We start from the raw sequence: 13313 nt of genomic DNA on the forward strand, positions 1-13313 counted from the left end.
ACATAAAGGACATATTCAAATGAATTGTGATTAAAGACAATAACTACTAACTGCATATTTACAATGCAATAATCTTTACTTCAAAGGCCAGATTTTTCAAACAACCCAACATTACCAAAATGTATTATTGCATAAAAAATAATAAAAATTTCGTTAAAACCAATCAAAGTATATAGGCCCAACAATATGCATATTTTTACATGACAGACTAAATAGAAAAAAAAATGTAAATGTACTAATAACAGCAGAATTTTGATTTTGTACAATGTGATCAATGAATTTGCACTAAAATACTGTAGATTTTGATTGGACACACAGCCTTTGATGCCAACAACAAATAATGTTGGAAGTGTTTTCTCCCCTCTAAATGCTCCTTTTACAGTGTGCATTTTGCATTCTGTGATCAATTTTGGTTGAGAACCACTAATCTAACTCTTCAATAACTGTCTTTTAAACACACAATGTTACAATATACAATGAAAAAAAAAACAACAATCATAATCCAACAAAAATGATCATGCATGGTCATGGAAGCATTGCTCACAGCAGGTGATTTGAAGCCTTTACTATTCTATACAGTATTATTCTGGGAATGGTTGGTTAACCTGAAGTAACAGATGATATTTGAGGATCCTCTGGACAGGCTTGAGAAGATAAGATCCCAGAGGCAGAGATCTCTTTAAAGTAGCTTGCCTCTCCCTGAAGAACTTTGCAAAATTTTTGTTTCTCATGCAGTCTGTTAGAGCAGCCACAGAGCTAAGGAGAAAGTATGAATAGTGAAAAAACAGCACAGCACACACTAACAGATATGTCACTATACAAACTTATAAGAGTAACTCCCATTCAACATTAAGTAACAACCCCCTGATAATTCATAAATGAGTCAACGTTGAGAAGGGAAGTAAATAATGCTTCAAGCACCAGCACTGAGCCTCACATACAGTAAAGACAACCAACAGGTTACACAGTTCAAATGTGCTTTAGAACATTAGAGGCCCTGTTCACAACTGGTATTAATATGCATTTTGGTCGATCATATCACAAATGGACGATGCCAAATACAGTTGTAAACGGGTCTAAAACGTTTTGAGGGTGTCCACTTTCCAACACTTCCAGAGGTAGTCGAAAACACTTTCGGCCGTATTGCTTTCGTGGTGTAAACGCTCATGTGGTCGAATGTGCAACAGCCACAAAAAACGTCTACTCTCCGCCTACTGAACTAAAGCGTAAAGCGCACTAGCCAGACAGGATTTAAACTTTGTCAGCTGAAGAATCAAGTTTGGTTTGAAGATGAAAAACGTACCAAGTAGGGCTGGGCGATATATGGCATCACATTGTTATGCGCATCTCGTCAGTAAAACCTGTTCCCTTTCGTAGTCACTCCGAGTTACGTCGGATGACGGAGAATGGGGGTTTCGCCTAGAAAGCCAATCATCTTCGTGTATTATAAAACGAGCCAATGGCGATGAAATGCCATGGGTCTGCGGAATTTGCATAGCGTATCTCCGCCCCACCTCGTGGGTATAAAAGGAGGACGCCGGCAACATGCAGATATGTTTTCGCTTCGGAGCCAAGAGCTTCTCTTCACTCCACAAGCCAAATCCTGTGACATCATCTTCTTCGAGACGAGCGAACTCTCAAGTGTTGGTGTGACGGCGGTACCCAGCGAGTTCACATTGCCTGCGATCTGAGCAGTGATCTGCCAGTCTGTGTGTTTCTCCCTGGTCGCCTCAGCATCGCTGAGTTTTTCTCTAAAAGAGCTGCACGTGGCACGTCTTTTTAAAGATGTCTCACCCGTGTTCTTCTAGGTGCGGTCGTTTCCTGTCTTCCTTTGATGGGCACAATCGCCTTTTTTGCGTGTTTGGGCTTAAAACACGCTAAAGCAGCGCTTGTGGATGACTCATGTTCCTTCTGTGGGAACATGGCCATCGCAACACTAAGGTCTAGACTCAATGATCTCATTCGAGAGAGAGTCCCCTCATCCACACCCCGATCTACATCCTCCACGAGAGGCTGTACTCCGGCTGGTGGACAGGGTGACTTGAGGGTGACTGTGTGGGACAATCCGACGATGCGTTCTCGGACCACGCCCCCCTCTACAGTGTTGCAACCCGCGAGTGCTGCGGTGATTCTACCGGGTTCATCTTCTGATGCCCCGCGTGTTTCATTCTGCGCTCCAGAGGAAGACTCGATGTCGATCGCGGCATCACAAGGCGGGCAAGAGTCATCGGGAAGTGACGATGCGGCTGCGTTGCCTCCTTCTGGAGTTCCAACGTTGCCCGTATCAGATCCCGAGATGACGCCCATGCTCTCCCGGGCCGCCGTGAGCATTGGGCTTGAGTGGAACCCTCTGCCCTGCCCTGAGCGCTCGCGGTTGGATGATTGGTTTTTGGGTGCGGCTGTCCGCCTCTCGGCCACAGCCAACCCCAATGCCATTCTTCCCGGAAGTGCATGAGGAGTTGACGAAATCATGGAAGGCTCCCTTGACCTCCCGTGTACGTTCGTCAGCTTTCTCCGCCTTTCCTCCCCTCGATGGGGCGGCCGCCCATGGGTACACTGGGATTCCCCCGGTTGAACGCTCTGTTGCCATGCAACTATGTCCTCAGAGTGCTTCATCTCGTGGTAATCCTAAGCACCCGTCCAAGGCCTGTAGATTTTCGTCCACCCTAGTGGCGAGATCTCACAGAGCTGTAGGACAGGCGGCTGCCGCTCTGCATGCGATGAGCACCTTGCAGGTCTACCAGGCCCAGCTGCTCAGAGATATGCACGAGGCGGGGACTGACCCAGGGCTCTTCAATGAGCTGCGTACCGCCACTGACCTCGCTCTCCGAGCGACGAAAGTGGCCTCACGCTCCCTGGGTCAGGTGATGGCCACCTCTGTGGTCCCGGAGCGTCACCTGTGGCTGAACCTGGCTGATATGCAGGACACCGAGCGAACCCGTTTGCTCGACGCCCCCATATCCCAGGCCGGCCTCTTTGGCGGAGCGGTTGAGGACTTTGCCCAGCAGTTCTCAACCACAAAGAAGCAGTCTCAGGCGATTAAACATATTCTGCCCCGACGGCCTGCTGCTGCCTCCACCCAGCCGTCGGTACAGACACCTCAGACTGCTCGCCGCCAAGGGCGCCCTCCTGTGGCTCCCTCCCCTCCCGCACGGCCCCAGCAGCAGCCTTCACCCGGGCCGCGTCGTGGAGGAGGCCGCAGGAAGGCGCCACAGCCCTCTCCAGCCCGCGCCCCGCTAAACGCCAGGCTAAGCGGCGCTCCTGAGACGGGCTGCTCAGGGATGGTGTCGGTTTTTTCCCAGGAGGTGGTTGCAGGCCCCCTCCTTCCCCCGGCGGAGGGCCGGGGGGGGGGAATCTTTTGTTCTCCCGCTGCTCACCCACGGATGGGCAGTACCCTATTATGGTCAAAGAAAGAACCAATACACCCATCACTGAGCACACAGAGCCGGTTGACAGTGCGCGACCCCCCCGGGCCTCGCCGCTCTCATCCCTCTCTGTCACAGAGTTCTCTGTCCCAGAGGGTGCGGACGACAGTGTGTGCCGTCTCCGGACCTCACCACTCTCGTCCCCCTCTTTCGCCAGACCCCTGGCAGAGCAGACCCCCGTGGAACGCTGGTCCATCCCTGGTCTCCTCTGTCAGGACGTGGAGCATGACCGCGCCCCCGCACCGGGCCACTTTGCCACCCTCGCCTGGGCCGGTCACTCCGCTTCGCTGCCCCTCCGGGGGGACGCCTGTGGTTCGTATGACCCCGCTGGTTCAGTATCTGACAGCTTGGTTGGAGCTTCCCAGCCTTTCTCGCTGGGTCGCCCGAACTATCAGGCTCGGCTATGCGATTCAGTTCGCACTGTCTCCTCCCCGCTTCAGGGGAGTTTCACTATGGTCGGTGGCAATGCCCCTATCATGAGAGCGGAGGTTGCCACCCTGCTGGCGAAGGGTGCAATCGAGACTGTCCCTCCAGCCGAGATGAAGTCAGGGTTTTACAGCACGTACTTCATTGTCCCCAAGATGACCGGTGGGTTACGGCCGATCCTGGATCTGCGCGTCTTGAACCGCTCCCTTCACAGGCTGTCGTTCAAAGGGAGTCAGAAGCACCTGAGGTCCCTTCGTGCTATCTACATTCCGGGAGATCGGAACTTTGCAGCCGACGAGCTGTCACGGTTTCGGCCCATCTCCGGCGAATGGCGACTCCATCCCCAGTCGGTTCAGCTGATTTGGGACCAGTTCGGGGATGCACAGATAGATCTGTTTGCCTCTCACGACTCGACCCATTGCGCCCTGTTCTATTCCCTGACCAAGGGCACCCTCGGCACGGATGCACTGGCGCACAGCTGGCCGCGGGGCCTACGCAAATATGCGTTTCCCCCAGTGAGCCTTCTCACACAGACCTTGTGCAAGATCAAGGAGGAGGAGGAGCAGGTCATTCTGGTTGCGCCGTATTGGCCCACCCGGACCTGGTTCTCCGAACTGATACTCCTCGCGACAGCACCTCCTTGGCCAATTTCTCTGAGGAAGGATCTCGTTTCTCAGAGACGGGGCACCCTATGGCACCCTAGACCCAATCTTTGGAGGCTCCACGTGTGGCTCCTGGACGGGACGAGGCAGGTTTGAGTACCCTGCCACCAGCGGTGGCGGCTACCATCACTTCCGCTAGAGCATCGTCCACGAGACATGTCTATGCGTTGAAGTGGAACCTCTTCGTCAACTGGTGCTCTTCTTGTCGAGAAGACCCCAGGAGATGCTCGATCTGTGTCGTGCTTTCCATCCTGCAAGATGGGCTGGAGTGAAGGCTGTCTCCCTCCACCCTGAAGGTGTATGTGCGAAGCAGTTCAAGGTAAGTCTCTGGGGAAGCACGACCTGATCGTCAGGTTCCTGAGAGGAGCGAGGAGACTGAATCCTCCTCGCCCTCCTCTCGTTCCCTCTTGGGACCTCTCAGTGGTCTTAAATGCCCTGCAGAGGGCTCCCTTTGAGCCTCTGCAATCAGTTGAGCTTAAGTTCCTGTCTATGAAGACAGCGCTCCTGGTTGCTTTGGCCTCTATCAAGAGGGTAGGGGACCTGCACGCATTCTCCATTGACGACGCGTGCCTGGAGTTCGGGCCCGGTCACTCTCACGTGATCCTGAGACCCCGGACAGGATATGTGCCCAAGGTTCCCACCACTCCCTTCCGGGACCAGGTGGTGAACCTGCAAGCGCTGCCCCTGGAGGAGGCAGACCCAGCCTTGGCACTGCTCTGTCCAGTACGCGCTCTCCGTGCTTACATAGACAGAACGCAGTGTTTCAGGACCTCAGACCAGCTCTTTGTCTGTTATGGTGGGAGACTGAAGGGAAAGGCTATCTCAAAGCAGAGGTTGTCTCACTGGATAGTGGACGCCATTGCTTTGGCTTACCAACAGCAAGGCCGACCGTGCCCCCTTGGTGTGACAGCCCACTCCACCCGGAGTGTGGCTTCCTCTTGGGCTCTAGCGCATGGCGCCTCGCTGGCAGACATCTGTAGAGCTGCAGGCTGGGCGACACCCAACACATTCGCCAGATTTTATAATCTCCGAGTGGAGCCTGTGTCCTCTCGTGTACTCGCTTCAACCAGCTAGTACTGGACCCGCTCAGGTGTCTTCGCTTGCTCGCCATTCCACTCTACGGACTGGATATGTGCAATATTCTCCTCAGGTGAGCCTTCCTCTCCGAAGCCCTGAGTTCCTCCAGCACTGTTGATGCTGGCGCCAGTGTCTATTGCCTGTGCGTCGGCTAGGTGCCTCCGTGTGCTTGGTTCCTCCCCTGAGTAACCCCCACATGTGTATTTCCACTGTAAGCCTCCTTGAGCATGTGTCTTTCCCTCGGCAAGTCACCTTGCCTCTCCTGGAGTTGAAAGTTGCCACCCCACGGGCTGGTCACTCCAGTGTTCCTCCATATGTAGCCCTCCAGCCATATGTGTATTCTTAAGTCCTCCCTACGGGTAGGCATGCTGCGGCATTTTTCTTCTGAGATATGCTTCCCAGTGTACATTGGTATTCCTGTGCTAAGTAGGACTCCTTCGTCCGTGCCAGTATCACGACAGGGGGATCAGACTTTCGCAGGGCACTGGAAGACAGCTGTGAAGGTGGCGTGATTACACGGGGACCCCCATTCTCCGTCATCCGACGTAACTCGGAGTGACTACGAAAGGGAACGTCTCGGTTACGTATGTAACCCTCGTTCCCTGAGTAGGGAACGGAGACGTTACGTCTCCCTGCCACTTACGCTGTACCGCTGGGTAGACGCCTGAGTTCAGTCTCGGCTCCTCAGCGAAGACATATCTGCATGTTGCCGGCGTCCTCCTTTTATACCCACGAGGTGGGGCAGAGATACGCTTTGCAAATTACGCAGACCCATGGCATTTCATCGCCATTGGCTCGTTTTATAGTACACGAAGATGATTGGCTTTCTAGGCGAAACCCCCATTCTCCGTCATCCGACGTAACGTCCCTACTCAGGGAACGAGGGTTACATACGTAACCGAGACGTTCTTTGATTAGTAGTAAATCGCCTTCACCTGCTTTCAGATGGAGCGGCATTTACTACAAAGAGCCGTAGTTCACTGACAAGCTGTCCCATATCGCATTAATATCGCGGACGTATCGCCAGCGATAATTAATGCGATATGGCTCAGCTTGTCAGTTAACTACGGCTCTTTGTACACAGCAAAAACTCCAGTCTTAAATTAACACTCCTGGGAGTGTATATGAGTCCACACTCAAGAGTGTTAAAGTTAATGAGATAATTAAGTGATTAATTGAGTGAAGATTGAGGATTATTGAAGACACCTAAAGCAGAATGACTGAAGGAGAAAATCTAAGTCAAGTCAAGTCATCCTTATTTACATAGCGCTTTTAAAAATGTAGATTGTTTCAAAGCAGCTTTACAGAGATAAAGATATAATTTAAGGTAACAGAGATTGTAACAGAGATTACACTAAAATTGTAAGCCACCGTTATGGCGATCATTGTTTGCTTTAGTTGGGCTCTTGACCCTTATATTATTAACTTTAGATTTTGTTTGGCTGTTGTATCTGAATTATAACTGCCAGATGAACAAAGAAAAAAAAGTGATCAAATGGTCTTGGCTATATTATGACAATCATCATTTGAACTTTATGTTTGAGCACATCATAACTGTGATTCTGCATAAATATCCAGAATTTTTGATATAATATAAAGGATTTCTTAAAAGTTGTTTTAAAAAAAATCTTTCTTTTAGGCACACACAGATGACAAGTTTCAGTCAATGCATCTCAACAATGGTGACGAGCAGAATATTCAATTAGGAAAAGTAAAGTACATAGACAATTCAGATTATAATTTATTCATAACGCAATGCATGATGGGAGCCATTAATGAGTTGTGATTGGTGGCAGCCACTGCAACATGCATTATTATTGTCACCATTGTTGAGATTCACAGGCTGATTATTGATGTCTGTGTTTCTAAATAAATTCAATTGAAAGTGTTTTGATCAGAACAATGTTTATAAAATATTTTGGATTATAAGAAAAATACTGATAATCATATGCAGTAGAATCACAAAGCTGTTGCTAACAAGTTAAACCAAACTGTCTCAATAAGTTTCATTTTTCAGATCACAGCATGATTATGCCATAACATAACCAACACTATCAGATCACACTTTTTGTTTATTTGACTGTTATAATTCAAGAACAGCAGACAAACAAAAGGTAAGTTTAAAGTATAAGGGTCAAGAGTCCAACAAAAGCAAGCATTGATCGCCATAACGGTGGCTTACAATTTGTGATTTTCTCCTTCAGTGATTCTGCTTGTTAACATCAAGTGTATTCAATAATGCACAATCATCACTAAATTAATCACTTAATTATCTCATTAACTTTAACACTCTTGAGTGTTAATTTAACACTCATATCTGCATCACATCTTCCATCTGAAAGCAGGTGAAGGTGATTTACTACTAATCAAGGAACCGGCTTTACTGACGAGATGCACATAGCAATGTCATGCGATATATCGCCCAGCCCTAGTACCAAGCACAATGTTCTCGCAACATTCCTGATTTCTAAAACACACTAACAGTGTTAGGCTTGTCTTCGAGGCTAAGTTCGAAAGATCTGTAGTAGCCCATACATTTAACCGCCCATAGACCCCTCCCCACGAAGAAATCTGGATAGCAGTGGATGAAAATGGGCAAAAGAGATGGATTAAAACACCAGGTGTAAACGGGTATGTGTCTCCGTCTACTTGTGATCTGATCCACCAAACGCATCTTAATACCAGGTGTAAACAGGCTCAAAGACCATATGTGACATTTCATCTAATACATCACATGGGTTCACCAATTTCTGGTATTGGCCCTGGATTTGTGTGCTTGTCCAGGCATTAAAGACCTTACTGATCATGAATTTGATCCGACCACTAAATAAATAAAAGTAATTGATCTAAAAAAAAAAAACAGTGTTATTATTTAAATTAAATTTAAGCAAATTCACACCAAAATTCTCAATATTGGAATGTTAAAAAATGATAGCGTATTAAAATTATAAAATAGTTAGAAATACACATCACAGTTGTATTTGTTTTCTTAATTTTAACATTAGCTGCCAAGTCCAAGGTTAAATCAAAATGACAGCATCATATTACTGTACATAATATTACCAAGACACCAAAGGTGCTTTTCCTTGATGCAGAAGATCTGAAAAGCTAGCCAAAGGCTCTACAACATAATGCATTATGAGTTACTTTGGCCATTTACTGAAACTTACTTTGGATAGTTGGTGCAATATTGTGTGTAGATGTCAAAATATTCACGCTAAATATAGGAGAAAAAAGATAAGTCAGTAAAGGAACACAACAACACAAAAACACATCACACAATGCAAACATTCAGCAGAAATGAGCCCTTATTACATCATTTGATTTGGAAGTTATCAAATGCTATAATTAGCCCACTGTTCTTCTGCAGTTTGAGTATGACGAGGTTGTTTTCATGTAAAGATGTTAAAGAATTTTATGATTAAAGGTACACTATGTAACTTTTGGTGTTAACTATGTACAGTAACTGAATATGCGTCTTGCGGAAGAACAGTGTAGCCGGACATACTTCTCTCTGTTTATGTATATGACGAGTCATGCAGGTACTGAGCTACTCCACACCGGGTGTCATCCTGCCCCGTTTAAAATAGTATAAATATAAACACTCATTATAGGCATACTGTAGTGATTCAGGATAAGACAAAAACACGGTTCGGAAGATGGATTCATGATGTACTCGCTCATTATATCAATTTAGTCATTTCTGAACAAAAAAGCTACACAGTATACCCATAACAATTTAGTTTAGTTACATAAACATATAATTGAAATATGATCAGATTTTAAGCCATAAAAATAACTGTGTCCATTTAAACTTCACCTTGATCACAAAGCATCTGGCAATGGCCACAGGATCATTGTCACACATGTCCAGTGACTGAAGCAGCCCACTAAAAAAAGAGAAAACATGTTAACAACATGTTACCCCCAACACATCAAAATAATGTTCATTAAAACACCACATGCTCTGAACACTGTAAAGACAAAACAGACTCTTAAGGCCATTACAGCATTAAGCTGGCAAAAGGCCCTGTGATAAAGAAAAGAAGACATGTCATACGTTGTTCAACAGCACATGCAGTCTGCAAGTCACTCATCCTCTTATCCAGGGCCAATGAGAAAAGAACATCTCTTACTCCATGAGTGTGTGTAAGGAGCGCCTTACATTTCCTTAATAGTAAAATCACTGTGATGAACAGTGGTAAGAGGCTTATTCCTTTAAAAAAAATAACATGATAAAAGACACTTTTTTTTGCCACTGGTGTAAGAAATCTGAATCTCCTGTTCATGTCTAGGTTCAATCCATGTTTAAAATGTATTTGAAACCACAACTAAGGGATTAGCTAACAAACACCACAGCAAACAGGAAATTATTCCCACACTTTCTGTCATGCATTTGTGATGAAACACGCCAACCATTCACTCACTTACTGTATGGTATTGAAGAGAAAAGTATCACTCTGGGGTAGACCAACCCCTGACAACAGGTGAGGAGACAATTACGCTCAAAAACAATGGACTGATGACTGGTTAGATGAAGAAAGGTGTGTGTTTAAGTCTCCATCCAGAGTTTTTTATGGAAAAGCATGGAAAAATGCCACTACTAACTGACAGGTAGAGAGAAATAATACACATCTCAGTAAAATCTCAAGCCTTGAGTCACAGCACCTTCCCAGAAAATAGACCAAAAATATAGATGATCATATTGATTACTGTCCACTACACAGATTTTTGTTCAAACAATTGTTCTCTAAAAGGAGAATGTCTCTTTTCCTAGCAAATCATGGTTCATGTACCTGTGGTGTACCTAAAGCCTATTTGCTATTTGAAAAATCCTTATATCCTTATCCTTTATGCGGCAAAGAAATCACGTTTCAATAGAAAATGTAAACAGAAAGAAAAAAAAGCGTCTTTCTTTCTTGGGGTCTTTAAGGTTTCAATCTTTTTATAGCTCAGGTAAAGCAAGGCAGTATCAACGGCAAGGTCATGGGTTTTGATTTTCAGGGAACACATATGTACTTCAACCCACTTTATCAAAACATCTAACAGATGCATATAAATTAAAACATGAAAATAAGTCATGAGAAATTACTTGAGAGAATTTATCAACTGGTAACATTTTGTTAAGACAGATTATCAATCACACAGCCAGCTGCCCCTCGAGGCTTCACACTGCTTTTCATCGTTTCAAAGAGTGTGTGCACCCCACGGTTCGGGTCCCACTGAGGTAGTGGGCTTAGGAGCCTGAGACGGGCTTATCGATTTCTTAGGCCTTGTTTGGCAGCTCCGATGCTCTCAGGCCAGATCAGGAAGCGCTCGTCTGCCTCTTCAGGTCCGGCAGACAGTATGCTATTGGCCCGCTCTAGTTCTGAGGAACTAGATGTGACAGGACTTGAGACAGAAGAGACTAGTGAGACTAGTGAGTGACACCCACATACGAGGAGTTGCTGGATGTCAGACTTGAATTAAACTAGATGCAGCCAAACTTTGAGCGACCCACCTTTTCCCACAGTTTGAAAACCCCTGGTTTAATTAAATTGAATGAGTGAATATGGCCTGAGACAACTGAGGAGATTTTTTATAAACAAACAAAAAAACAACATGTAAAAAATAAATGCAGTTTTATGTACATTTTCAAATGCAGTTGAGTGGCCAGTAAAATAAAAATTCCCAAAACACACATCATGCGCTGCACATCAGTTACATTTCAGTCAACCAAGCAAACAGGAACTGAAAATATTATAACAATATTTAGTTTTTAATTCGCTACACACATAGCTACAAAAGTAATTCTAATAACATATTTAATTTTTTCATGGAATATTGCAGTGATTACTTTAAATGATTTATCCAAGCACATTGTTATTTTTTTTAATTAACATGCCCTCATTATATTTAATAAAAATAACTTTCCCTCCTTTCTCTTCTGTGATGATGGGGCAACCTGTCACTCATATGAGATTACAGCAATTGCAAACCACAACCATTCAATGATCTGCCACTTGTTATTAGTATAAGATTTTATTATTGGTCTACGGTCTGAGCAGGGTCAGTTTTCTGGGGCCGGTTTGGTTTCACAAAGATTGACTTTGGCTTGGATATAGTAGAGTCAGACTTCAGATAGACATCTAAATCAGACCGTTGCACAAAGCACTTAAGACTCTGACTATCTTAAGTAGGGCTACACTGCATTCTGCTTGGGAAATTTAGGGAAGAATGTAGTAACAAGAAGAAATGTTTAATTTGGAAAAAGATTGCTACTACAATTAACAGCGTTAATCCGACCGTTGAGCGGAGCGTTAAAGACGTAGAGAAAAGAAAAGTCCTCATTATTATATATTTCCAGTAGGTTACTGCGGTCCCTATAAAACCCTTCCCTTCTCATAGCCCTCTCCATAACTTCGTCAGCAGACCACAAATTATGAGACATTTTCCCTTTTCTTTCAGCTGTTTGTAATGCAACTGATTGTTACTGCAGGTTGCCAAGGTAACATAGTCTTAGACCTAAGTTAGCCTGGGGTAGGGTGTCCAATTTTGTTTTTTTAGGTGACCAAGGTCACCAATTTTAAGGTGTCCGTCTTTATTTTTGTAAAACAGTCTAACTTGCATTCGACTAGTCTATGAGCAAATTTTCGACTTGTCTAACACTATAGACCGGTCTAAAATAGCTTTGTGAAACCAGCCCCAGATGATTTGAGCTAGCCACTCAGATTTTGCTACCTCCCATTAAAACAGTAGGTAGCACAATTCGACAGTGAAAAAGGCTACCTATCCGATTGTGCTACCAGCGTCATATTCATGTTTGTGCATTTTATTCATGGACCTTGCCCACCCAAACAAGTTATTGTGCCCCCGCCACCCTCCCCTCCCTGCTGAACAGGAGCGAATTCGAAAGCGCAGAGCGAGTATGATTTCGAAAGTGGTTACAGATGCGTGTTGGTTTGTTTCCACTACAAATGCAAAGTTGAACCAACGTTATGTGCCCTCGTAATATTTAATCAAAATACCCCCCCGGCTGAGCATGATTTCACCAGCCGATGGTCCCCTGATTTATGTGCCTTGGTGCCGGATCTGGGTCAAATATTGAGAGGCTTCTTTGCAGCGATGTCTGCTTTCTCGTTACCAGATAACAAAAGTTTTTTCTAGCAGAAAAGCTTTAGCTAAGATACTTATAATTTTGGGGTGATCAGTCTTTACAGATTCAATGTTTGAAGGCCAGATTTTGAGTCTGTGAAGATAAAGAAATTTCTTTCTTGTCCATTTTCCAGGGCTAGGAGTAAGGCATGAGCTTCAGTTCAGCAGACGACATAACTGCAGTGACCGCTTACAATGAAAATGCTGTTGCTGAAGACGTTAATAAATGCATCTTTATAGTTATCATTCTTGGTGTGAACAGGCCTTTAGTCACCACTGTTTTCAAATAAGAAATTAAAATAACATCATCATTTCATAAAATTAAGATTCTTCTTTGTAAACAATCTATGCAAAGGTGTGGCATTCTGATGTCTGTACACGCTTTAATAAACGATTGTTTGATGCTGCTGCTGGTTTGGTTTGGTTGCAAAAAACAAGCAAATACTAAATGAGTTCTTACCTGTTAAACTCATAGATGTCTTCTATGTTTCCAAATAGAGCACACACCTGTTCTGGCTTGATGGGAAGATCTCCTGTGTCTATGATGTGAGCAAGATAGTCCTGTAAGAGAAAATCAGTCTTGAATATT

The 13313-nt window shown here is 45.0% G+C and overlaps 1 protein-coding gene across 5 annotated transcripts in view; it reads right to left on the minus strand.

Moving 5' to 3' along the window:
* The window catches only part of LOC143729132 (pleckstrin homology domain-containing family G member 3), a 116913-nt gene that overhangs the window by 24094 nt on the left and 79506 nt on the right, over positions 1-13313 (minus strand). For all 5 annotated transcript variants that reach the window (XM_077220219.1, XM_077220218.1, XM_077220221.1 and 2 more), the window contains 4 exons: positions 13185-13285; positions 9411-9480; positions 8761-8807; positions 606-756 (listed from right to left, as the gene is read on the minus strand). In XM_077220219.1, the coding sequence (XP_077076334.1) occupies positions 606-756; positions 8761-8807; positions 9411-9480; positions 13185-13285 (369 nt within the window). The remainder of the gene's footprint in view (positions 1-605; positions 757-8760; positions 8808-9410; positions 9481-13184; positions 13286-13313) is intronic.

This window comes from Siphateles boraxobius, unplaced genomic scaffold (assembly GCF_051911475.1).
Source record: "Siphateles boraxobius isolate OS27281-9 unplaced genomic scaffold, OSU_SipBor_1 8, whole genome shotgun sequence".
Taxonomy (NCBI): Eukaryota; Metazoa; Chordata; class Actinopteri; order Cypriniformes; family Leuciscidae; genus Siphateles; species Siphateles boraxobius.